The 27,904-nt window shown below is 52.6% G+C and overlaps 1 protein-coding gene across 1 annotated transcript in view; it reads left to right on the forward strand.

The window, feature by feature from the left end:
- LOC140460016 (E3 ubiquitin-protein ligase RNF212B-like) overlaps nt 1-27,904 on the forward strand; it is an 830,347-nt gene that overhangs the window by 669,391 nt on the left and 133,052 nt on the right. The window contains exon 12 of the mRNA XM_072554422.1: nt 21,667-21,815. Coding sequence (XP_072410523.1) covers nt 21,667-21,815 — 149 coding nt within the window. The remainder of the gene's footprint in view (nt 1-21,666; nt 21,816-27,904) is intronic.

A 27,904-nucleotide genomic window follows, 5' to 3' on the forward strand; every position in this document is an offset into this window, starting at 1 on the left:
TCCCTCAGTCCCCTCCCTTTATCCCTATCTCCCTCAGTCCCCTCTCTTTATCCCTATCTCCCTCAGTCCCCTCTCTTTATCCCTATCTCCCTCAGTCCCCTCTCTTTATCCTGATCTCCCTCAGTCCCCTCCCTTTATCCCTATCTACCTCAGTCCCCTCCCTTTGTCCCTAGATCCCTCAGTCCCCTCCCTTTATCTCTATCTCCCTAATTCCCTCCCTTTATCCCTATCTCCCTCAGTCCCCTCTCTTTATCCCTATCTCCCTCAGTCCCCTCTCTTCATCCCTTTCTCCCTCAGTCCCCTCTCTTTATCCCTATCTCCCTCAGTCCCCTCTCTTCATCCCTTTCTCCCTCAGTCCCCTCCCTTTATCCCTTTCTCCCTCAGTCCCCTCTCTTTATCCCTATCTCCCTCAGTCCCCTCCCTTTATCCCTATCTCCCTCAGTCCCCTCTCTTTATCCCTATCTCCCTCAGTGCCCTCCCTTCATCCCTATCTCCCTCAGTCCCCTCCCTTTATCCCTGACTCCCTCAGTCCCCTCCCTTTATCCCTATCTCCCTCAGTCCCCTCCCTTTATCCCTGACTCCCTCAGTCCCCTCCCTTTATCCCTATCTCCCTCAGTCCCCTCCCTTTATCCCTATCTCCCTCAGTCCCCTCTCTTTATCCCTATCTCCCTCAGTCCCCTCCCTTTATCCCTGACTCCCTCAGTCCCCTCCCTTTATCCCTATCTCCCTCAGTCCCCTCCCTTTATCCCTGACTCCCTCAGTCCCCTCCCTTTATCTCTATCTCCCTAATTCCCTCCCTTTATCCCTATCTCCCTCAGTCCCCTCTCTTTATCCCTATCTCCCTCAGTCCCCTCTCTTCATCCCTTTCTCCCTCAGTCCCCTCTCTTTATCCCTATCTCCCTCAGTCTCCTCTCTTTATCCCTATCTCCCTCAGTCCCCTCTCTGTATCCCTATCTCCCTCAGTCGCCTCTCTGTATCCCTATCTCCCTTAGCCCCCTCCCTTCATCCCTATCTCCCTCAGTCTCTCCCTTTATCCCTATCTCCCTCAGTCCCCTCTCTTTATCCCTATCTCCCTCAGTCCCCTCCCTTTATCTCTATCTCCCTAATTCCCTCCCTTTCTCCCTATCTCCCTCAGTCCCCTCTCTTTATCCCTATCTCCCTTAGCCCCCTCTCTTTATCCCTATCTCCCTCAGTGCCCTCCCTTTATCCCTATCTCCCTCAGTCCCCTCTCTGCATCCCTATCTCCCTCAGTCCCCTCTCTTCATCCCTATCTCCCTCACTCTCCTCTCTTTATCCCTATCTCCCTCAGTCCCCTCCCTTTATCCCTATCTCCCTCAGTCCCCTCTCTGCATCCCTATCTCCCTCAGTCCCCTCCCTTTATCCCTCTCTCCCTTAGCCCCCTCTCTGTATCCCTATCTCCCTTAGTCCCCTCCCTTTATCCCTGACTCCCTCAGTCCCTTCTCTTTATCCCAATCTCCCTCAGTCCCCTCACTTTATCCCAATCGCGCTTAGTCCCCTCTCTTTATCCCTATCTCCCTCAGTCTCCTCCTTTCATCCCGATCTCCCTAGTCCCCTCCCTTTATCCCTATCTCCCTCAGCCCCCTCTCTTCATCCTGATCTCCCTCAGTCCCCTCCCTTTGTCCCTATCTCCCTCAGTACCCTCTCTTTATCCTGATCTCCCTCAGTCTCCTCCCTTTATCCCTATCTCCCTCAGTCCCCTCTCTTTATCCTGATCTCCCTCAGTCCCCTCCCTTTGTCCCTATCTCCCTCAGTCCCCTCTCTTTATCCCTATATCCCTCAGTCCCCTCCCTTTATCCCTATCTCCCGCAGTCCGCTCCCTTTATCCCTATCTCCCTCAGTCTCCTCTCTTTATCCCTATCTCCCTCACTCTCCTCTCTTTATCCCTATCTCCCTCAGTCCCCTCCCTTTATCCCTATCTCCCTCACTCTCCTCTCTGCATCCCTATCTCCCTCAGTCCCCTCCCTTTATCCCTATCTCCCTCAGTCTCCTCTCTTTATCCCTATCTCCCTCAGTCCCCTCCCTTTATCCCTATCTCCCTCAGTCTCCTCTCTTTATCCCTATCTCCCTCAGTCCCCTCCCTTTGTCCCTAGATCCCTCAGTCCCCTCCCTTTATCTCTATCTCCCTAATTCCCTCCCTTTATCCCTATCTCCCTCAGTCTCCCCCTTTATCCCTATTTCCCTCAGTCTCCTCCCTTTATCTCTATCTCCCTCAGTCCCCTCTCTTTATCTCTATCTCCCTCAGTACCCTCACTTTATCCCAATCGCGCTTAGTCCCCTCCCTTTATCCCTATCTCCCTCAGTCCCCTCTCTTTATCGCTATCTCCCTCAGTCTCCTCCTTTCATCCCGATCTCCCTCAGTCCCCTCTCTTTATCCCTATCTCCCTCAGTCACCTCTCTTTATCCCTATCTCCCTCAGTCCCCTCCCTTTATCCCTATCTCCCTCAGTCCCCTCCCTTTATCCCTATCTCCCTCAGTCCCCTCTCTTTATCCCTATCTCCCTCAGTCCCCTCTCTTCATCCCTTTCTCCCTCAGTCCCCTCCCTTTGTCTCTATCTCCCTCAGTCCCCTCTCTTTATCCTGATCTCCCTCAGTCTCCTCCCTTTATCCCTATCTCCCTCAGTCCCCTCTCTTTATCCTGATCTCCCTCAGTCCCCTCTCTTCATCCCTTTCTCCCTCAGTCCCCTCCCTTTATCCCTTTCTCCCTCAGTCCCCTCTCTTTATCCCTATCTCCCTCAGTCCCATCCCTTTATCCCTATCTCCCTCAGTCCCCTCTCTTTATCCCTATCTCCCTCAGTCCCCTCCCTTTATCCCTATCTCCCTCAGTGCCCTCCCTTCATCCCTATCTCCCTCAGTCCCCTCCCTTTATCCCTGACTCCCTCAGTCCCCTCCCTTTATCCCTATCTCCCTCAGTCCCCTCCCTTTATCCCTATCTCCCTCAGTCCCCTCCCTTTATCCCTGACTCCCTCAGTCCCCTCCCTTTATCCCTATCTCCCTCAGTCCCCCCTCTTTATCCCTATCTCCCTTAGCCCCCTCCCTTTATCCCTATCTCCCTCAGTCCCCTCTCTTTATCCCTATCTCCCTTAGCCCCCTCCCTTTATCCCTATCTCCCTCAGTCCCCTCTCTTTATCCCTATCTCCCTCAGTCCCCTCTCTGTATCCCTATCTCCCTCAGTCCCCTCCCTTCATCCCTATCTCCCTCAGTCCCCTCTCTTTATCCCTATCTCCCTCAGTCCCCTCTCTTTATCCCTATCTCCCTCAGTCCCCTCCCTTCATCCCTATCTCCCTCAGTCTCCTCTCTTTATTCCTATCTCCCTCAGTCCCCTCTCTGTATCCCTATCTCCCTCAGTCTCCTCTCTTTATCCCTATCTCCCTCACTCCCCTCTCTTTATCCCTATCTCCCTTAGCCCCCTCCCTTCATCCCTATCTCCCTCAGTCTCCTCTCTTTATCCCTATCTCCCTCAGTCTCCTCTCTGTATCCCTATCTCCCTCAGTCCCCTCTCTTTATCCCTATCTCCCTCAGTCTCCTCTCTTTATCCCTATCTCCCTCAGTCCCCTCTCTGTATCCCTATCTCCCTCAGTCTCCTCCCTTCATCCCTATCTCCCTCAGTCTATCTCTTTATCCCTATCTCCCTCAGTCCCCTCTCTGTATCCCTATCTCCCTCAGTCTAACTCTTTATCCCTATCTCCCTCAGTCCCCTCTCTGTATCCCTATCTCCCTTAGCCCCCTCCCGTCATCCCTATCTCCCTCAGTCTCTCTCTTTATCTCTATCTCCCTCACTCCCCTCTCTTTATCTCTATCTCCCTCACTCTCCTCTCTTTATCCCTATCTCCCTCAGTCTTCTCTCTGTATCCCTATCTCCCTTAGCCCCCTCTCTTTATCCCTATCTCCCTCAGTCTTCTCTCTGTATCCCTATCTCCCTTAGCCCCCTCTCTTTATCCCTATCTCCCTCAGTGCCCTCCCTTTATCCCTATCTCCCTCAGTCCCCTCTCTGCATCCCTATCTCCCTCAGTCCCCTCTCTTCATCCCTATCTCCCTCACTCTCCTCTCTTTATCCCTATCTCCCTCAGTCCCCTCCCTTTATCCCTATCTCCCTCAGTCCCCTCTCTTTATCCCTGACTCCCTCAGTCCCCTCTCTTTATCCCTATCTCCCTCAGTCCCCTCTCTGCATCCCTACCTCAGTCCCCTCTCTTTATCCCTATCTCCCTCAGTCCCCTCTCTTTATCCCTGACTCCCTCAGTCCCCTCTCTTTATCCCTATCTCCCTCAGTCCCCTCCATTTATCCCTATCTCCCTCAGTCTCCTCCCTTTATCTCTATCTCCCTCAGTCCCCTCCCTTTATCCCTGACTCCCTCAGTCCCCTCTCTTTATCCCTATCTCCCTCAGTCCCCTCTCTTTATCCTGATCTCCCTCAGTCCCCTCTCTTTATCCCTATCTCCCTCAGTCCCCTCACTTTATCCCAATCGCGCTTAGTCCCCTCTCTTTATCCCTATCTCCCTCAGTCTCCTCCTTTCATCCCAATCTCCCTAGTCCCCTCCCTTTATCCCTATCTCCCTCAGCCCCCTCTCTTTATCCTGATCTCCCTCAGTCTCCTCCCTTTATCCCTATCTCCCTCAGTCCCCTCCCTTTGTCCCTATCTCCCTCAGTCCCCTCTCTTTATCCTGATCTCCCTCAGTCCCCTCCCTTTGTCCCTATCTCCCTCATGCCCCTCTCTTTATCCCTATCTCCCTCAGTCCCCTCCCTTTATCCCTATCTCCCGCAGTCCGCTCCCTTTATCCCTATCTCCCTCAGTCTCCTCTCTTTATCTCTATCTCCCTCACTCTCCTCTCTTTATCGCTATCTCCCTCAGTCCCCTCCCTTTATCCCTGTCTCCCTCAGTCTCCTCTCTTTATCCCTATCTCCCTCAGTCCCCTCTCTTTATCCCTATCTACCTCAGTCCCCTCCCTTGGTCCCTAGATCCCTCAGTCCCCTCCCTTTATCTCTATCTCCCTAATTCCCTCTCTTTATCCCTATCTCCCTCAGTCCCCTCCCTTTATCCCTATCTCCCTCAGTCTCCTCCCTTTATCCCTATCTCCCTCAGTCTCCTCCCTTTATCTCTATCTCCCTCAGTCCCCTCTCTTTATCTCTATCTCCCTCAGTCCCCTCACTTTATCCCAATCGCGCTTAGTCCCCTCCCTTTATCCCTATCTCCCTCAGTCCCCTCTCTTTATCCCTATCTCCCTCAGTCTCCTCCTTTCATCCCGATCTCCCTAGTCCCCTCCCTTTATTCCTATCTCCCTCAGTCCCCTCTCTTTATCCCTATCTCCCTCAGTCCCCTCTCTTTATCCTGATCTCCCTCAGTCCCCTCCCTTTATCCCTATCTCTCTCAGTCCCCTCTCTTTATCCCTATCTCCCTCAGTCCCCTCCCTTTATCCCTATCTCCCTCAGTCCCCTCTCTTTATCCCTATCTCCCTTAGCCCCCTCTCTTTATCCCTATCTCCCTCAGTGCCCTCCCTTTATCCCTATCTCCCTCAGTCCCCTCTCTGCATCCCTATCTCCCTCAGTCCCCTCTCTTCATCCCTATCTCCCTCACTCTCCTCTCTTTATCCCTATCTCCCTCAGTCCCCTCCCTTTATCCCTATCTCCCTCAGTCCCCTCTCTTTATCCCTATCTCCCTCAGTCCCCTCCCTTTATCTCTATCTCCCTAATTCCCTCCCTTTATCCCTATCTACCTCAGTCCCCTCCCTTGGTCCCTAGATCCCTCAGTCCCCTCCCTTTATCTCTATCTCCCTAATTCCCTCTCTTTATCCCTATCTCCCTCAGTCCCCTCCCTTTATCCCTATCTCCCTCAGTCTCCTCCCTTTATCCCTATCTCCCTCAGTCTCCTCCCTTTATCTCTATCTCCCTCAGTCCCCTCTCTTTATCTCTATCTCCCTCAGTCCCCTCACTTTATCCCAATCGCGCTTAGTCCCCTCCCTTTATCCCTATCTCCCTCAGTCCCCTCTCTTTATCCCTATCTCCCTCAGTCTCCTCCTTTCATCCCGATCTCCCTAGTCCCCTCCCTTTATTCCTATCTCCCTCAGTCCCCTCTCTTTATCCCTATCTCCCTCAGTCCCCTCTCTTTATCCTGATCTCCCTCAGTCCCCTCCCTTTATCCCTATCTCCCTCAGTCCCCTCTCTTTATCCCTATCTCCCTCAGTCCCCTCCCTTTATCCCTATCTCCCTCAGTCCCCTCTCTTTATCCCTATCTCCCTCAGTCCCCTCTCTTTATCCCTATCTCCCTCAGTCCCCTCTCTTTATCCTGATCTCCCTCAGTCCCCTCCCTTTATCCCTATCTCCCTCAGTCCCCTCCCTTTGTCCCTAGATCCCTCAGTCCCCTCCCTTTATCTCTATCTCCCTAATTCCCTCCCTTTATCCCTATCTCCCTCAGTCCCCTCTCTTTATCCCTATCTCCCTCAGTCCCCTCTCTTCATCCCTTTCTCCCTCAGTCCCCTCTCTTTATCCCTATCTCCCTCAGTCCCCTCTCTTTATCCCTATCTCCCTCAGTCCCCTCTCTTCATCCCTTTCTCCCTCAGTCCCCTCCCTTTATCCCTTTCTCCCTCAGTCCCCTCTCTTTATCCCTATCTCCCTCAGTCCCCTCCCTTTATCCCTATCTCCCTCAGTCCCCTCTCTTTATCCCTATCTCCCTCAGTGCCCTCCCTTCATCCCTATCTCCCTCAGTCCCCTCCCTTTAACCCTGACTCCCTCAGTCCCCTCCCTTTATCCCTATCTCCCTCAGTCCCCTCCCTTTATCCCTGACTCCCTCAGTCCCCTCCCTTTATCCCTATCTCCCTCAGTCCCCTCCCTTTATCCCTATCTCCCTCAGTCCCCTCTCTTTATCCCTATCTCCCTCAGTCCCCTCCCTTTATCCCTGACTCCCTCAGTCCCCTCCCTTTATCCCTATCTCCCTCAGTCCCCTCCCTTTATCCCTGACTCCCTCAGTCCCCTCCCTTTATCTCTATCTCCCTAATTCCCTCCCTTTATCCCTATCTCCCTCAGTCCCCTCTCTTTATCCCTATCTCCCTTAGCCCCCTCTCTTTATCCCTATCTCCCTCAGTGCCCTCCCTTTATCCCTATCTCCCTCAGTCCCCTCTCTGCATCCCTATCTCCCTCAGTCCCCTCTCTTCATCCCTATCTCCCTCACTCTCCTCTCTTTATCCCTATCTCCCTCAGTCCCCTCCCTTTATCCCTATCTCCCTCAGTCCCCTCTCTTTATCCCTATCTCCCTTAGCCCCCTCCCTTTATCCCTATCTCCCTCAGTCCCCTCCCTTTATCCCTATCTCCCTCAGTCCCCTCTCTTTATCCCTATCTCCCTCAGTCCCCTCTCTTTATCCCTATCTCCCTTAGCCCCCTCCCTTTATCCCTATCTCCCTCAGTCCCCTCCCTTTATCCCTATCTCCCTCAGTCCCCTCTCTTTATCCCTATCTCCCTCAGTCCCCTCCCTTTATCCCTATCTCCCTCACTCCCCTCTCTTTATCCCTATCTCCCTCAGTCCCCTCCCTTTATCCCTATCTCCCTCAGTCCCCTCTCTTTATCCCTATCTCCCTCAGTGCCCTCCCTTCATCCCTATCTCCCTCAGTCCCCTCCCTTTATCCCTGACTCCCTCAGTCCCCTCCCTTTATCCCTATCTCCCTCAGTCCCCTCCCTTTATCCCTGACTCCCTCAGTCCCCTCCCTTTATCCCTATCTCCCTCAGTCCCCTCCCTTTATCCCTATCTCCCTCAGTCCCCTCTCTTTATCCCTATCTCCCTCAGTCCCCTCCCTTTATCCCTGACTCCCTCAGTCCCCTCCCTTTATCCCCATCTCCCTCAGTCCCCTCCCTTTATCCCTGACTCCCTCAGTCCCCTCCCTTTATCTCTATCTCCCTAATTCCCTCCCTTTATCCCTATCTCCCTCAGTCCCCTCTCTTTATCCCTATCTCCCTTAGCCCCCTCTCTTTATCCCTATCTCCCTCAGTGCCCTCCCTTTATCCCTATCTCCCTCAGTCCCCTCTCTGCATCCCTATCTCCCTCAGTCCCCTCTCTTCATCCCTATCTCCCTCACTCTCCTCTCTTTATCCCTATCTCCCTCAGTCCCCTCCCTTTATCCCTATCTCCCTCAGTCCCCTCTCTTTATCCCTATCTCCCTTAGCCCCCTCCCTTTATCCCTATCTCCCTCAGTCCCCTCCCTTTATCCCTATCTCCCTCAGTCCCCTCTCTTTATCCCTATCTCCCTCAGTCCCCTCCCTTTATCCCTATCTCCCTCACTCCCCTCTCTTTATCCCTATCTCCCTTAGCCCCCTCCCTTCATCCCTATCTCCCTCAGTCTCCTCTCTTTATCCCTATCTCCCTCAGTCCCCTCTCTTTATCCCTATCTCCCTCAGTCCCCTCTCTGTATCCCTATCTCCCTCAGTCGCCTCTCTGTATCCCTATCTCCCTTAGCCCCCTCCCTTCATCCCTATCTCCCTCAGTCTCTCCCTTTATCCCTATCTCCCTCAGTCCCCTCTCTTTATCCCTATCTCCCTCAGTCCCCTCCCTTTATCTCTATCTCCCTAATTCCCTCCCTTTATCCCTATCTCCCTCAGTCCCCTCTCTTTATCCCTATCTCCCTCAGTCCCCTCCCTTTATCTCTATCTCCCTAATTCCCTCCCTTTATCCCTATCTACCTCAGTCCCCTCCCTTGGTCCCTAGATCCCTCAGTCCCCTCCCTTTATCTCTATCTCCCTAATTCCCTCTCTTTATCCCTATCTCCCTCAGTCCCCTCCCTTTATCCCTATCTCCCTCAGTCTCCTCCCTTTATCCCTATCTCCCTCAGTCTCCTCCCTTTATCTCTATCTCCCTCAGTCCCCTCTCTTTATCTCTATCTCCCTCAGTCCCCTCACTTTATCCCAATCGCGCTTAGTCCCCTCCCTTTATCCCTATCTCCCTCAGTCCCCTCTCTTTATCCCTATCTCCCTCAGTCTCCTCCTTTCATCCCGATCTCCCTAGTCCCCTCCCTTTATTCCTATCTCCCTCAGTCCCCTCTCTTTATCCCTATCTCCCTCAGTCCCCTCTCTTTATCCTGATCTCCCTCAGTCCCCTCCCTTTATCCCTATCTCCCTCAGTCCCCTCTCTTTATCCCTATCTCCCTCAGTCCCCTCCCTTTATCCCTATCTCCCTCAGTCCCCTCTCTTTATCCCTATCTCCCTCAGTCCCCTCTCTTTATCCCTATCTCCCTCAGTCCCCTCTCTTTATCCTGATCTCCCTCAGTCCCCTCCCTTTATCCCTATCTCCCTCAGTCCCCTCCCTTTGTCCCTAGATCCCTCAGTCCCCTCCCTTTATCTCTATCTCCCTAATTCCCTCCCTTTATCCCTATCTCCCTCAGTCCCCTCTCTTTATCCCTATCTCCCTCAGTCCCCTCTCTTCATCCCTTTCTCCCTCAGTCCCCTCTCTTTATCCCTATCTCCCTCAGTCCCCTCTCTTCATCCCTTTCTCCCTCAGTCCCCTCCCTTTATCCCTTTCTCCCTCAGTCCCCTCTCTTTATCCCTATCTCCCTCAGTCCCCTCCCTTTATCCCTATCTCCCTCAGTCCCCTCTCTTTATCCCTATCTCCCTCAGTGCCCTCCCTTCATCCCTATCTCCCTCAGTCCCCTCCCTTTATCCCTGACTCCCTCAGTCCCCTCCCTTTATCCCTATCTCCCTCAGTCCCCTCCCTTTATCCCTGACTCCCTCAGTCCCCTCCCTTTATCCCTATCTCCCTCAGTCCCCTCCCTTTATCCCTATCTCCCTCAGTCCCCTCTCTTTATCCCTATCTCCCTCAGTCCCCTCCCTTTATCCCTGACTCCCTCAGTCCCCTCCCTTTATCCCTATCTCCCTCAGTCCCCTCCCTTTATCCCTGACTCCCTCAGTCCCCTCCCTTTATCTCTATCTCCCTAATTCCCTCCCTTTATCCCTATCTCCCTCAGTCCCCTCTCTTTATCCCTATCTCCCTTAGCCCCCTCTCTTTATCCCTATCTCCCTCAGTGCCCTCCCTTTATCCCTATCTCCCTCAGTCCCCTCTCTGCATCCCTATCTCCCTCAGTCCCCTCTCTTCATCCCTATCTCCCTCACTCTCCTCTCTTTATCCCTATCTCCCTCAGTCCCCTCCCTTTATCCCTATCTCCCTCAGTCCCCTCTCTTTATCCCTATCTCCCTTAGCCCCCTCCCTTTATCCCTATCTCCCTCAGTCCCCTCCCTTTATCCCTATCTCCCTCAGTCCCCTCTCTTTATCCCTATCTCCCTCAGTCCCCTCTCTTTATCCCTATCTCCCTTAGCCCCCTCCCTTTATCCCTATCTCCCTCAGTCCCCTCCCTTTATCCCTATCTCCCTCAGTCCCCTCTCTTTATCCCTATCTCCCTCAATCCCCTCCCTTTATCCCTATCTCCCTCACTCCCCTCTCTTTATCCCTATCTCCCTTAGCCCCCTCCCTTCATCCCTATCTCCCTCAGTCTCCTCTCTTTATCCCTATCTCCCTCAGTCCCCTCTCTTTATCCCTATCTCCCTCAGTCTCCTCTCTTTATCCCTATCTCCCTCAGTCCCCTCTCTGTATCCCTATCTCCCTCAGTCGCCTCTCTGTATCCCTATCTCCCTTAGCCCCCTCCCTTCATCCCTATCTCCCTCAGTCTCTCCCTTTATCCCTATCTCCCTCAGTCCCCTCTCTTTATCCCTATCTCCCTCAGTCCCCTCCCTTTATCTCTATCTCCCTAATTCCCTCCCTTTCTCCCTATCTCCCTCAGTCCCCTCTCTTTATCCCTATCTCCCTTAGCCCCCTCTCTTTATCCCTATCTCCCTCAGTGCCCTCCCTTTATCCCTATCTCCCTCAGTCCCCTCTCTGCATCCCTATCTCCCTCAGTCCCCTCTCTTCATCCCTATCTCCCTCACTCTCCTCTCTTTATCCCTATCTCCCTCAGTCCCCTCCCTTTATCCCTATCTCCCTCAGTCCCCTCTCTGCATCCCTATCTCCCTCAGTCCCCTCCCTTTATCCCTCTCTCCCTTAGCCCCCTCTCTGTATCCCTATCTCCCTTAGTCCCCTCCCTTTATCCCTGACTCCCTCAGTCCCTTCTCTTTATCCCAATCTCCCTCAGTCCCCTCACTTTATCCCAATCGCGCTTAGTCCCCTCTCTTTATCCCTATCTCCCTCAGTCTCCTCCTTTCATCCCGATCTCCCTAGTCCCCTCCCTTTATCCCTATCTCCCTCAGCCCCCTCTCTTCATCCTGATCTCCCTCAGTCCCCTCCCTTTGTCCCTATCTCCCTCAGTACCCTCTCTTTATCCTGATCTCCCTCAGTCTCCTCCCTTTATCCCTATCTCCCTCAGTCCCCTCTCTTTATCCTGATCTCCCTCAGTCCCCTCCCTTTGTCCCTATCTCCCTCAGTCCCCTCTCTTTATCCCTATATCCCTCAGTCCCCTCCCTTTATCCCTATCTCCCGCAGTCCGCTCCCTTTATCCCTATCTCCCTCAGTCTCCTCTCTTTATCCCTATCTCCCTCACTCTCCTCTCTTTATCCCTATCTCCCTCAGTCCCCTCCCTTTATCCCTATCTCCCTCACTCTCCTCTCTGCATCCCTATCTCCCTCAGTCCCCTCCCTTTATCCCTATCTCCCTCAGTCTCCTCTCTTTATCCCTATCTCCCTCAGTCCCCTCCCTTTATCCCTATCTCCCTCAGTCTCCTCTCTTTATCCCTATCTCCCTCAGTCCCCTCCCTTTGTCCCTAGATCCCTCAGTCCCCTCCCTTTATCTCTATCTCCCTAATTCCCTCCCTTTATCCCTATCTCCCTCAGTCTCCCCCTTTATCCCTATCTCCCTCAGTCTCCTCCCTTTATCTCTATCTCCCTCAGTCCCCTCTCTTTATCTCTATCTCCCTCAGTACCCTCACTTTATCCCAATCGCGCTTAGTCCCCTCCCTTTATCCCTATCTCCCTCAGTCCCCTCTCTTTATCGCTATCTCCCTCAGTCTCCTCCTTTCATCCCGATCTCCCTCAGTCCCCTCTCTTTATCCCTATCTCCCTCAGTCACCTCTCTTTATCCCTATCTCCCTCAGTCCCCTCCCTTTATCCCTATCTCCCTCAGTCCCCTCCCTTTATCCCTATCTCCCTCAGTCCCCTCTCTTTATCCCTATCTCCCTCAGTCCCCTCTCTTCATCCCTTTCTCCCTCAGTCCCCTCCCTTTGTCTCTATCTCCCTCAGTCCCCTCTCTTTATCCTGATCTCCCTCAGTCTCCTCCCTTTATCCCTATCTCCCTCAGTCCCCTCTCTTTATCCTGATCTCCCTCAGTCCCCTCTCTTCATCCCTTTCTCCCTCAGTCCCCTCCCTTTATCCCTTTCTCCCTCAGTCCCCTCTCTTTATCCCTATCTCCCTCAGTCCCATCCCTTTATCCCTATCTCCCTCAGTCCCCTCTCTTTATCCCTATCTCCCTCAGTCCCCTCCCTTTATCCCTATCTCCCTCAGTGCCCTCCCTTCATCCCTATCTCCCTCAGTGCCCTCCCTTTATCCCTGACTCCCTCAGTCCCCTCCCTTTATCCCTATCTCCCTCAGTCCCCTCCCTTTATCCCTATCTCCCTCAGTCCCCTCCCTTTATCCCTGACTCCCTCAGTCCCCTCCCTTTATCCCTATCTCCCTCAGTCCCCCCTCTTTATCCCTATCTCCCTTAGCCCCCTCCCTTTATCCCTATCTCCCTCAGTCCCCTCTCTTTATCCCTATCTCCCTTAGCCCCCTCCCTTTATCCCTATCTCCCTCAGTCCCCTCTCTTTATCCCTATCTCCCTCAGTCCCCTCTCTGTATCCCTATCTCCCTCAGTCCCCTCCCTTCATCCCTATCTCCCTCAGTCCCCTCTCTTTATCCCTATCTCCCTCAGTCCCCTCTCTTTATCCCTATCTCCCTCAGTCCCCTCCCTTCATCCCTATCTCCCTCAGTCTCCTCTCTTTATCCCTATCTCCCTCAGTCCCCTCTCTGTATCCCTATCTCCCTCAGTCTCCTCTCTTTATCCCTATCTCCCTCACTCCCCTCTCTTTATCCCTATCTCCCTTAGCCCCCTCCCTTCATCCCTATCTCCCTCAGTCTCCTCTCTTTATCCCTATCTCCCTCAGTCTCCTCTCTGTATCCCTATCTCCCTCAGTCCCCTCTCTTTATCCCTATCTCCCTCAGTCTCCTCTCTTTATCCCTATCTCCCTCAGTCCCCTCTCTGTATCCCTATCTCCCTCAGTCTCCTCCCTTCATCCCTATCTCCCTCAGTCTATCTCTTTATCCCTATCTCCCTCAGTCCCCTCTCTGTATCCCTATCTCCCTCAGTCTAACTCTTTATCCCTATCTCCCTCAGTCCCCTCTCTGTATCCCTATCTCCCTTAGCCCCCTCCCGTCATCCCTATCTCCCTCAGTCTCTCTCTTTATCTCTATCTCCCTCACTCCCCTCTCTTTATCTCTATCTCCCTCACTCTCCTCTCTTTATCCCTATCTCCCTCAGTCTTCTCTCTGTATCCCTATCTCCCTTAGCCCCCTCTCTTTATCCCTATCTCCCTCAGTCTTCTCTCTGTATCCCTATCTCCCTTAGCCCCCTCTCTTTATCCCTATCTCCCTCAGTGCCCTCCCTTTATCCCTATCTCCCTCAGTCCCCTCTCTGCATCCCTATCTCCCTCAGTCCCCTCTCTTCATCCCTATCTCCCTCACTCTCCTCTCTTTATCCCTATCTCCCTCAGTCCCCTCCCTTTATCCCTATCTCCCTCAGTCCCCTCTCTTTATCCCTGACTCCCTCAGTCCCCTCTCTTTATCCCTATCTCCCTCAGTCCCCTCTCTGCATCCCTACCTCAGTCCCCTCTCTTTATCCCTATCTCCCTCAGTCCCCTCTCTTTATCCCTGACTCCCTCAGTCCCCTCTCTTTATCCCTATCTCCCTCAGTCCCCTCCATTTATCCCTATCTCCCTCAGTCTCCTCCCTTTATCTCTATCTCCCTCAGTCCCCTCCCTTTATCCCTGACTCCCTCAGTCCCCTCTCTTTATCCCTATCTCCCTCAGTCCCCTCTCTTTATCCTGATCTCCCTCAGTCCCCTCTCTTTATCCCTATCTCCCTCAGTCCCCTCACTTTATCCCAATCGCGCTTAGTCCCCTCTCTTTATCCCTATCTCCCTCAGTCTCCTCCTTTCATCCCAATCTCCCTAGTCCCCTCCCTTTATCCCTATCTCCCTCAGCCCCCTCTCTTTATCCTGATCTCCCTCAGTCTCCTCCCTTTATCCCTATCTCCCTCAGTCCCCTCCCTTTGTCCCTATCTCCCTCAGTCCCCTCTCTTTATCCTGATCTCCCTCAGTCCCCTCCCTTTGTCCCTATCTCCCTCATGCCCCTCTCTTTATCCCTATCTCCCTCAGTCCCCTCCCTTTATCCCTATCTCCCGCAGTCCGCTCCCTTTATCCCTATCTCCCTCAGTCTCCTCTCTTTATCTCTATCTCCCTCACTCTCCTCTCTTTATTGCTATCTCCCTCAGTCCCCTCCCTTTATCCCTGTCTCCCTCAGTCTCCTCTCTTTATCCCTATCTCCCTCAGTCCCCTCTCTTTATCCCTATCTACCTCAGTCCCCTCCCTTGGTCCCTAGATCCCTCAGTCCCCTCCCTTTATCTCTATCTCCCTAATTCCCTCTCTTTATCCCTATCTCCCTCAGTCCCCTCCCTTTATCCCTATCTCCCTCAGTCTCCTCCCTTTATCCCTATCTCCCTCAGTCTCCTCCCTTTATCTCTATCTCCCTCAGTCCCCTCTCTTTATCTCTATCTCCCTCAGTCCACTCACTTTATCCCAATCGCGCTTAGTCCCCTCCCTTTATCCCTATCTCCCTCAGTCCCCTCTCTTTATCCCTATCTCCCTCAGTCTCCTCCTTTCATCCCGATCTCCCTAGTCCCCTCCCTTTATTCCTATCTCCCTCAGTCCCCTCTCTTTATCCCTATCTCCCTCAGTCCCCTCTCTTTATCCTGATCTCCCTCAGTCCCCTCCCTTTATCCCTATCTCCCTCAGTCCCCTCTCTTTATCCCTATCTCCCTCAGTCCCCTCCCTTTATCCCTATCTCCCTCAGTCCCCTCTCTTTATCCCTATCTCCCTCAGTCCCCTCTCTTTATCCCTATCTCCCTCAGTCCCCTCTCTTTATCCTGATCTCCCTCAGTCCCCTCCCTTTATCCCTATCTCCCTCAGTCCCCTCCCTTTGTCCCTATCTCCCTCAGTCCCCTCCCTTTATCTCTATCTCCCTAATTCCCTCCCTTTATCCCTATCTCCCTCAGTCCCCTCTCTTTATCCCTATCTCCCTCAGTCCCCTCTCTTCATCCCTTTCTCCCTCAGTCCCCTCTCTTTATCCCTATCTCCCTCAGTCCCCTCTCTTTATCCCTATCTCCCTCAGTCCCCTCTCTTCATCCCTTTCTCCCTCAGTCCCCTCCCTTTATCCCTTTCTCCCTCAGTCCCCTCTCTTTATCCCTATCTCCCTCAGTCCCCTCCCTTTATCCCTATCTCCCTCAGTCCCCTCTCTTTATCCCTATCTCCCTCAGTGCCCTCCCTTCATCCCTATCTCCCTCAGTCCCCTCCCTTTATCCCTGACTCCCTCAGTCCCCTCCCTTTATCCCTATCTCCCTCAGTCCCCTCCCTTTATCCCTGACTCCCTCAGTCCCCTCCCTTTATCCCTATCTCCCTCAGTCCCCTCCCTTTATCCCTATCTCCCTCAGTCCCCTCTCTTTATCCCTATCTCCCTCAGTCCCCTCCCTTTATCCCTGACTCCCTCAGTCCCCTCCCTTTATCCCTATCTCCCTCAGTCCCCTCCCTTTATCCCTGACTCCCTCAGTCCCCTCCCTTTATCTCTATCTCCCTAATTCCCTCCCTTTATCCCTATCTCCCTCAGTCCCCTCCCTTTATCCCTATCTCCCTCAGTGCCCTCCCTTTATCCCTATCTCCCTCAGTCCCCTCTCTGCATCCCTATCTCCCTCAGTCCCCTCTCTTCATCCCTATCTCCCTCACTCTCCTCTCTTTATCCCTATCTCCCTCAGTCCCCTCCCTTTATCCCTATCTCCCTCAGTCCCCTCTCTTTATCCCTATCTCCCTTAGCCCCCTCCCTTTATCCCTATCTCCCTCAGTCCCCTCCCTTTATCCCTATCTCCCTCAGTCCCCTCTCTTTATCCCTATCTCCCTCAGTCCCCTCTCTTTATCCCTATCTCCCTTAGCCCCCTCCCTTTATCCCTATCTCCCTCAGTCCCCTCCCTTTATCCCTATCTCCCTCAGTCCCCTCTCTTTATCCCTATCTCCCTCAGTCCCCTCCCTTTATCCCTATCTCCCTCACTCCCCTCTCTTTATCCCTATCTCCCTTAGACCCCTCCCTTCATCCCTATCTCCCTCAGTCTCCTCCCTTTATCCCTATCTCCCTCAGTCCCCTCTCTTTATCCCTATCTCCCTCAGTCTCCTCTCTTTATCCCTATCTCCCTCAGTCCCCTCTCTGTATCCCTATCTCCCTCAGTCGCCTCTCTGTATCCCTATCTCCCTTAGCCCCCTCCCTTCATCCCTATCTCCCTCAGTCTCTCCCTTTATCCCTATCTCCCTCAGTCCCCTCTCTTTATCCCTATCTCCCTCAGTCCCCTCCCTTTATCTCTATCTCCCTAATTCCCTCCCTTTCTCCCTATCTCCCTCAGTCCCCTCTCTTTATCCCTATCTCCCTTAGCCCCCTCTCTTTATCCCTATCTCCCTCAGTGCCCTCCCTTTATCCCTATCTCCCTCAGTCCCCTCTCTGCATCCCTATCTCCCTCAGTCCCCTCTCTTCATCCCTATCTCCCTCACTCTCCTCTCTTTATCCCTATCTCCCTCAGTCCCCTCCCTTTATCCCTATCTCCCTCAGTCCCCTCTCTGCATCCCTATCTCCCTCAGTCCCCTCCCTTTATCCCTCTCTCCCTTAGCCCCCTCTCTGTATCCCTATCTCCCTTAGTCCCCTCCCTTTATCCCTGACTCCCTCAGTCCCCTCTCTTTATCCCAATCTCCCTCAGTCCCCTCACTTTATCCCAATCGCGCTTAGTCCCCTCTCTTTATCCCTATCTCCCTCAGTCTCCTCCTTTCATCCCGATCTCCCTAGTCCCCTCCCTTTATCCCTATCTCCCTCAGCCCCCTCTCTTCATCCTGATCTCCCTCAGTCCCCTCCCTTTGTCCCTATCTCCCTCAGTACCCTCTCTTTATCCTGATCTCCCTCAGTCTCCTCCCTTTATCCCTATCTCCCTCAGTCCCCTCTCTTTATCCTGATCTCCCTCAGTCCCCTCCCTTTGTCCCTATCTCCCTCAGTCCCCTCTCTTTATCCCTATATCCCTCAGTCCCCTCCCTTTATCCCTATCTCCCGCAGTCCGCTCCCTTTATCCCTATCTCCCTCAGTCTCCTCTCTTTATCCCTATCTCCCTCACTCTCCTCTCTTTATCCCTATCTCCCTCAGTCCCCTCCCTTTATCCGTATCTCCCTCACTCTCCTCTCTGCATCCCTATCTCCCTCAGTCCCCTCCCTTTATCCCTATCTCCCTCAGTCTCCTCTCTTTATCCCTATCTCCCTCAGTCCCCTCCCTTTATCCCTATCTCCCTCAGTCTCCTCTCTTTATCCCTATCTCCCTCAGTCCCCTCCCTTTGTCCCTAGATCCCTCAGTCCCCTCCCTTTATCTCTATCTCCCTAATTCCCTCCCTTTATCCCTATCTCCCTCAGTCTCCCCCTTTATCCCTATCTCCCTCAGTCCCCTCCCTTTATCTCTATCTCCCTCAGTCCCCTCTCTTTATCTCTATCTCCCTCAGTCCCCTCACTTTATCCCAATCGCGCTTAGTCCCCTCCCTTTATCCCTATCTCCCTCAGTCCCCTCTCTTTATCCCTATCTCCCTCAGTCTCCTCCTTTCATCCCGATCTCCCTCAGTCCCCTCTCTTTATCCCTATCTCCCTCAGTCCCCTCTCTTTATCCCTATCTCCCTCAGTCCCCTCCCTTTATCCCTATCTCCCTCAGTCCCCTCCCTTTATCCCTATCTCCCTCAGTCCCCTCTCTTTATCCCTATCTCCCTCAGTCCCCTCTCTTCATCCCTTTCTCCCTCAGTCCCCTCCCTTTGACTCTATCTCCCTCAGTCCCCTCTCTTTATCCTGATCTCCCTCAGTCTCCTCCCTTTATCCCTATCTCCCTCAGTCCCCTCTCTTCATCCCTTTCTCCCTCAGTCCCCTCCCTTTATCCCTTTCTCCCTCAGTCCCCTCTCTTTATCCCTATCTCCCTCAGTCCCATCCCTTTATCCCTATCTCCCTCAGTCCCCTCTCTTTATCCCTATCTCCCTCAGTCCCCTCCCTTTATCCCTATCTCCCTCAGTGCCCTCCCTTCATCCCTATCTCCCTCAGTCCCCTCCCTTTATCCCTGACTCCCTCAGTCCCCTCCCTTTATCCCTATCTCCCTCAGTCCCCTCCCTTTATCCCTGACTCCCTCAGTCCCCTCCCTTTATCCCTATCTCCCTCAGTCCCCTCTCTTTATCCCTATCTCCCTCAGTCCCCTCTCTTTATCCCTATCTCCCTTAGCCCCCTCCCTTTATCCCTATCTCCCTCAGTCCCCTCTCTTTATCCCTATCTCCCTTAGCCCCCTCCCTTTATCCCTATCTCCCTCAGTCCCCTCTCTTTATCCCTATCTCCCTTAGCCCCCTCCCTTTATCCCTATCTCCCTCAGTCCCCTCTCTTTATCCCTATCTCCCTCAGTCCCCTCTCTGTATCCCTATCTCCCTCAGTCCCCTCCCTTCATCCCTATCTCCCTCAGTCCCCTCTCTTTATCCCTATCTCCCTCAGTCCCCTCCCTTCATCCCTATCTCCCTCAGTCTCCTCTCTTTATCCCTATCTCCCTCAGTCCCCTCTCTGTATCCCTATCTCCCTCAGTCTCCTCTCTTTATCCCTATTTCCCTCACTCCCCTCTCTTTATGCCTATCTCCCTTAGCCCCCTCCCTTCATCCCTATCTCCCTCAGTCTCCTCTCTTTATCCCTATCTCCCTCAGTCTCCTCTCTGTATCCCTATCTCCCTCAGTCCCCTCTCTTTATCCCTATCTCCCTCAGTCTCCTCCCTTCATCCCTATCTCCCTCAGTCTATCTCTTTATCCCTATCTCCCTCAGTCCCCTCTCTGTATCCCTATCTCCCTCAGTCTATCTCTTTATCCCTATCTCCCTCAGTCCCCTCTCTGTATCCCTATCTCCCTTAGCCCCCTCCCGTCATCCCTATCTCCCTCAGTCTCTCTCTTTATCTCTATCTCCCTCACTCCCCTCTCTTTATCTCTATCTCCCTCAGTCTTCTCTCTGTATCCCTATCTCCCTTAGCCCCCTCTCTTTATCCCTATCTCCCTCAGTCTTCTCTCTGTATCCCTATCTCCCTTAGCCCCCTCTCTTTATCCCTATCTCCCTCAGTGCCCTCCCTTTATCCCTATCTCCCTCAGTCCCCTCTCTGCATCCCTATCTCCCTCAGTCCCCTCTCTTCATCCCTATCTCCCTCACTCTCCTCTCTTTATCCCTATCTCCCTCAGTCCCCTCCCTTTATCCCTATCTCCCTCAGTCCCCTCTCTTTATCCCTATCTCCCTCAGTCCTCTCTCTTCATCCCTGTCTCCTTTAGCTCCCTCCCTTTATCTCTATCTAAGGGACCTGGAGGGCAACGTTTTCACTCAAAAGCCGGTACGTGTGTGGAATGAGCTGCCAGAGGAAGTGGGGGAGGCTGGTACAATGACAGCATTTAAAAGGCATCTGGATGGGGACAGGGATAGAGGTTTAGAGAGATATGGGCCTAGTGCTGGCAAATAGGACTAGATTAGTTTAGGGATATCTGGGTTGGCATGGACGGGTTAGACTGAAGGGTCTGTTTCTGTGCTGTACACCTCGACGACTCTATGAACTGTTTACAACACTGACTAACACCGGGTACCAGGGTGGAGGGACACAGAACCATACAGCACAGTACAGGCCCTTCGGCCCTCAATATTGTGCCGGCCTTTCATCCTCCAGCCTAACCTCGGTACCCTACATTTTCCTATCATCCCCGTGCCTATCTAAGAGTCACTGAAATGTCCCGAATGTATCTGACTGTACTCCCACAGCTGGTAGTGCACCCCACACACCCACCACTCCCCGTGGAGAGAACTGAACTCTGACACATCCTTTTAAACGTCCCGGGAGTCGGGTTAGCTGACTTGGCTGGATGGTTGGTTTGCAGAGCAGTGTGATGCCGACAGCGTGCGTTTAATTCCCATCACCGGTTTGGGGTTACCCCTTCTCAACTTCTGTACCTCGCCTGAGGGCTGCGGACCCCTCAGGTTAAATCCCTCCTAGTCGCTTCTTTCTGTAATGAGAGAGCAGCCTCCAGGGTCTGGTAGGACTATGGCAACACAGCAACGTAAATGTCCCGAGTGTATCCGACATTCGTTGGGGTGGTGGGTGGGAGTCGGATCGAAGTGGGTCCCCCGTGGACGGGGTGAGCTCAGAGAGGGCAGTGGGCAGTAAATGGAGAAGGGTTTGAGGTTCAGGGCAGGGAAGGGGGTGCAGTGTCCAGGGGCGGACCATCACAGAAAGTATGGCTCCTGTAAAGGAATATCACAGTAGAGGCTGACGATGGCGTTGTCTCCAATGTCAAGGCAGTGCAGCTCATGAAGTCCTGGCTTTGACGAAACTGTGACTTTCAGCAGCTTACTTCACCCTGTTCTGGTTTTTGCAGAGCAGTTGTAAGGCAGAGGGGTAAAGCTGTTTACCGAAGACCGGATGTGTGTGTTTGCCTGTGTATGTGTGTACGTATGTGTGTGTCTCTATCTGTGCCTGTGTGTCTGTGTGTGTATCTCCCTATCTGTGTCTGTGTGAGTGAGTGTGTGTGTGCACGTCTCTGTGCATTTGTGTGTGTGTGTGTGTGTCGGAGTGAGTGGGTGTGTGTCTGTGTGAGTGTGTGTCTGTGTGAGTGTATCTGAGAGTGTGTGTTTCTGAGTGTCTGTGTGTGTCTGTGCGAGTGTCATGTGTGTCTTGTGAGTGTGTCTATATGTGTATGTCTGTGTGTGAGTGTGTGTGTCTGTGTCTGTGAGAATGTGTCTGTGTGTGTCTGTGTGTGTGTGCATGTGAGTGTTTCTGTGTGTGAGAGTGTGTCTGAGTGTGTGTGTCTGTGTGTGTGTCTCTGTGTGTGTGTCTGTGTGAGTGTGAGAGTGTGCCTGTATGTGTGCATGTGAGAGTGTGTCTCTGTGTGTGAGTGTATGTGTGAGTATGTCTGTGTGTCTGTGTATGTCTGTGAGTTTGTGTGAGTGTGTGTGTGTGAGTGAGAGTGTGTGTATCTGTGTGTGTGTGTGTCTGAGATAGTATGTCTGTGTGTGTGTCTATCTGTGTGTGAGAGTGTCTGTGTGTGTGAGTGTGACTGTGTGCGTGTGAGTGTGTCTGTGTGTGTGTGTCTGTGTCTATGAGTGTGTGTGTGTGTGAGTGTGTGTGTGTCTGTGTGTATGGGAGTGTGTCTGTGTATGTGAGAGTGTGTGTGTCTCTGTGTGTGTGTCTCTGTATGAGTGTGTGGGTATGTGTGTCTGTGAGTGTGTGTGTGTTGTCGGAGAGGGGAGTTGTTAACAAAGGATATAGGAGATATTTAATGCTGTCACGGCCTGGTCTTGCATGGTAATGACGACATCATTTGATCTTGTTGCTCAGATTGGCATCCAGAACCCCGACACTGCTGACCATCCCAGTGAGCAGAGGGCAGGGCTCCTCGGAGAGATACAGAGATGCCGGGGATCCCCCATCTCACAGTGTGAGGCACCTACCCTTGGCAGATTACACCAGCCCACTCAGGCTCATCGGTAAGATATCCACTGCTCAGGCAGAATCAGCAGCACGGGCTCTCACACACGCACTCTCACACACACACACGCACACACACACGCACACACAAACACACACACTCACACAAACACACACGCACGCACGCACACTCACACGCACGCACACTCACACTCACGCTCACACACACACACTCAGTCACACACACACACTCACACGCACTCACACGCTCACACACACTCACACAAACACACACTCACACAAACTCACACACACGCACACACACTCACGCTCACACACACACACTCAGTCACGCACACGCACACACACGCACACTCACACTTATGCACACAAAACACACACACTAAGACACACTCACACTCACCCACTCACACACACACACACGCTCAGTCACACGCACACGCTTACACACACACACTCACGCACACACTTTCACCCACTCACACACACACAGTCACACACACACAGACATACACACGCACACCCTCACACAGTCACACACACACACACATGCACACACACATTCACACACACACACTCTCACACAGTCACACACACGCGCGCACACACTCGCACACACTCACACACACACTCTCACACACAGTCACATTCTCTCACGCACACACTCACCCACACACATACACTCACACACACACTCACAAACAGACACGCTCACACATGCACACACACGCACTCACCCACTCTCACACACACTCATACTCACCCACTCACACACATACACTCACACCCACTCACGCGCACACACATTCACACGCTCACACACACACATGCGTGCACACGCTCACACACACACGCGAGTGCACACACACACTCACCCACTCACACACACACTCACCCACTCTCACATACACTCACACACAGTCACACACATACTCACACACACACAACCATGCACACACACTCACACACACACATTCACACACACACACACACACTCACACACACACACTCACCCACCCGCATACGCGCACACTCACCCACTCACACACTCTCACACACTCACACACAGACACACTCACACACACACACACACCCGCACACACATTCACACACTCACACACACACTCTCACACACACACACACACTCACTCACACACACACTCTCACACACACTCACACACTCACTCACGCACACATTCACACTCATGCACGCACACACTCACACACTCTCACACACACACAGTCACACACATACTCACATACTCACAAACACACACACACACTCTCACAGTCATACACACACACAGTCACGCACACAAAACCATGCACACACACTCTCTGACACACACACTCATTCTCACACACACTCACCCACTCACCCACACAAACTCGCATACACACATACTTCCCCACTCACACTCTCATACACACACACTCACCCACTCACACACACTTGCACACACACACTCACACAGTCACACACACTCTCACCCACACTCTCACACACACACACACACACTCACACACACATACTCACACACACACTCACACACACACTCACCCACTCACACACACACTCACCCACTCACACACACTCACCCACTCACTCACACTCGCACACGCTCACACACACACATACTCAGCCACTCACGCACACACTCGCACTCTCACACACACACTCACACAGTCACACACACACTCTCACCCACTCACACACACACTCACACACTCACAGTCACACACACCCACTCACACACACACTCACCCACTCTCTCACACACTCTCACACACATACACACTCACCCACATTCTCACATACACTCACACACACATACCCACACACACTCACACTCACCCACACACCCGCCCACTTTCACACACACACACACTCGCACACACATACACTCACCCACTCATATACACACACACTCACCCACTCACACACACTCGCACACGCTCACACTCACACACATACTCACCCACTCACGCACACACTCGCACTCTCACACACACACTCACACAGTCACACACACACTCTCACCCACTCACACACACACTCACACACTCACAGTCACACACACCCACTCACACACACACTCACCCACTCTCTCACACACTCTCACACACATACACACTCACCCACATTCTCACACACACTCACACACACATACCCACACACACTCACACTCACCCACACACCCGCCCACTTTCACACACACACACACTCGCACACACATACACTCACCCACTCATATACACACACACTCACGCACACACACACACTCATGCTCATACACACACACTCACGCTCCCTCGCACACACAGTCACTCTCACACTCACACACACACATATACACTCACACACTCACTCACTCATGCTCACACATGCACGCACGCGCACACACACTCACATGCACATACACATACTCACTCATGTGCACACACGCACGCACTCGCACACACACTCACACACACTAACACTCACCCACTTGTACCCACACACATTCTGACACGCACTCACACACACACTCACACTCACAGAAACACACACACACTCACACACACTCCCTCACACACACACACACGCACACACATTCACATGCTCACACACACACGCATGCTCACGCTCACACACGCACACTCATGCTCACACATGCACACACACACACTCTCGCACACTCACAGTCACACACAGATACACTCACACACCCTCACACACACACACTCTCACCCACTCACTTACACACACACACTCACACACACACACACTCACACACACACTCATGCTCACACACACTCACGCTCCCATGCCCACTCACCGATTCACATACGCACACACTCTCACACACACTCACATGCACAAACTCTCATTCTCACACACACACACCCACTCACACCCACGCACACTCACACACACTAACACTCACCCACTCGCACACAAACACACACACACTCCCTCACACACACACACTCATGCACACACACCCACTCTCACACACTCACACTCACCCACTCACACACACACACACGCACACACGCACGCACACACACACACATGCACGCACCCGCTCACACAGACTCACACTTACACTCAACACACAGTCACAAACAGACACACTCACACACGCACACACACACACTCACCCACTCACCCACTCACACACACTCTCACACACACACTCACACACATACTTATACACACACAACCATGCACAGACACACTCTGACACACACACTCACACACACACTCATTCTCACACACACACACTCACCCACTCACCCACTCATACACACACTCACCCACTTACACACTCACACTCAGTCACACACCCACACACATACACACGCACACACATTCACACAGTCACACACATTCACACAGTCACACACACGCTCACACACACACCCACTCACACACACACTCACCCACTCACACACACACACACTCACTCACACACTCTCACACACACACTCACTCACACGCACACACTCACCCACTCACGCACAGTCACACACATACACACACTCTCACAGTCATACACACACACAACCATGCACACACACACTCTGACACACACTCTGACACACACACTCACACACACACTCATTCTCACACACACACTCACCCACTCACACACACACACACACTCGCATACACAGTCACCCACTCACACTTACATACACACACTCACCCACTCACACTCGCATACACACACACCCACCCACTCGCACCCACTCACCCACTCACACCCACTCACCCACTCACCCACTCACAGCCACTCACACACTCGCACACTCACACACACACTCACACACACTCACACACACACTCACACAGTCTCTCACACACACTCACACACACACACACTCACAGTCACACACACATACTCAATCACACACTCACACACACACACTTGCACTCACACACACACTCACACAGTCACACACACTCTCACCCACACACACACACTCACACACTCACAGTCACACACACACACTCACCCACTCTCACACACACACTCACACACATACACACTCACCCACACTCACACACACACTAATCCACTTCTCACACACACTCACGCCTACACACACACTCACACTCATACTCACGCACACAATCCCACTCATAAACACACACATTCACACACACTCACACACACACACCCACACACACTCACACATGCACACACTTGCACTCACCCACACACTCGCCCACTCTCACACACACACACATACACTCACCCACTCACATACACACACACTCACGCTCATACACACACACTCACGCTCCCACGCGCACACACTCGCACACTCAGTCACTCTCACACACACACTCACTCTCACACACTCATACACACACATATACACTCACTCACGCACACATTCACTCATGCTCACACGCGCACGCACACACACTCACATGCACACACACACTCACTTACTCATGTGCACACATGCACGCACTCGCTCACACACACTAACACTCACCCACTTGTACCCACACACACTCTGACACACACACCCACTCACACACACTCACACTCACACAAACACACACACTCACACAAACACACACACACTCCCTCACACACACACATTCAAACGCTCACACAGACGCACATGCTTGCACACGCACACAAACGCACACACACAATTGCACACTCACACTCACACACGCACTCACACTCACACACACACGCACATACACACACACACACTCACCCACTCACACACACACACTCTCGCAGTCACACACACATACTCGCACTCTCACACACACACTCACACATACACACACTCTCACACATACACCTTCACCCACACTCACACACACACTAACCCACTCTCTCACACACACACTCACACATTCTCACACACACTCACACCCTCACACTGACACACACACACAAACCCACTCTTACACACACACACACTCACTCACACACACACATTTTCACACACTCACACACATACTCGCACTCACCCACACACACACTCACCCACTCTCTCACACACACGCACACTCACACACACACTCATGCTCACACACACACACTCACACTCCCATGTGCACACACACTCATGCTCACACACACGCACCCACGCTCCTACGTGCACACACTCTCACACTCGCACATGCACTCACTCTCACATATACACTCATACGCACACATACACACACACAATCTCAGACACACACATACATACTCACATGCACACACACACTCTCCTTCACGCACACACACACTCATAGACACACAGATACTCACTGATGCGCACAAACACACGCGCACATACGAACACTCACTTGCACACACGCGCACACACACACACACACACGCAATCAAGCACACTCTCACATACACACACTCACTGACTCACACAGTCACACACAGGTACACTCACATATGCACTCACACTCACACACATGCGAACATACACACACACTCACCCACTCACACACACACTCGCACTCACACACTCACACATACACGCACACACACACACACTAACACACTCTCTCACACACACTCACACATGCGCACACACACACACACTCCCACACACACACCCTCACTCACGCACACACAAACCCACGCTCACACACTCACGCGCACACAGTCACACACAGCTACACTCACATACGCACTCACACTCACACACATGTGCACATACACATACTCATACACACACATTCACCCACTCTCTCACACACCCACGCACACACACACACTCACGCACACACACACATACACACTCATACACACACACGCCCACTCACCGATTCACATACACACACACTTTCACACACACTCACACACACACACACACACTCTCATACGCACACTCTCACACACACGAGCTCACACACACACTCGCACATGCGCTCATACAAACACACAAACACACACACACTTGCACACTCATGCGCACACACTCATTTACACACGCACACTCACATGCACTCATACACACTTTCGCACACACTCGCACACACCTGCACACACGCTCACACACTCATACACTCACACACATGCTTATACACTTATGCACACTCACAAACATACGCGCACGCACGCGCACACACACACGCACACTTACACACACACACTCACGCATGCAT

This window comes from Chiloscyllium punctatum, chromosome 36 (genome assembly GCF_047496795.1).
Source record: "Chiloscyllium punctatum isolate Juve2018m chromosome 36, sChiPun1.3, whole genome shotgun sequence".
NCBI lineage: Eukaryota > Metazoa > Chordata > Chondrichthyes > Orectolobiformes > Hemiscylliidae > Chiloscyllium > Chiloscyllium punctatum.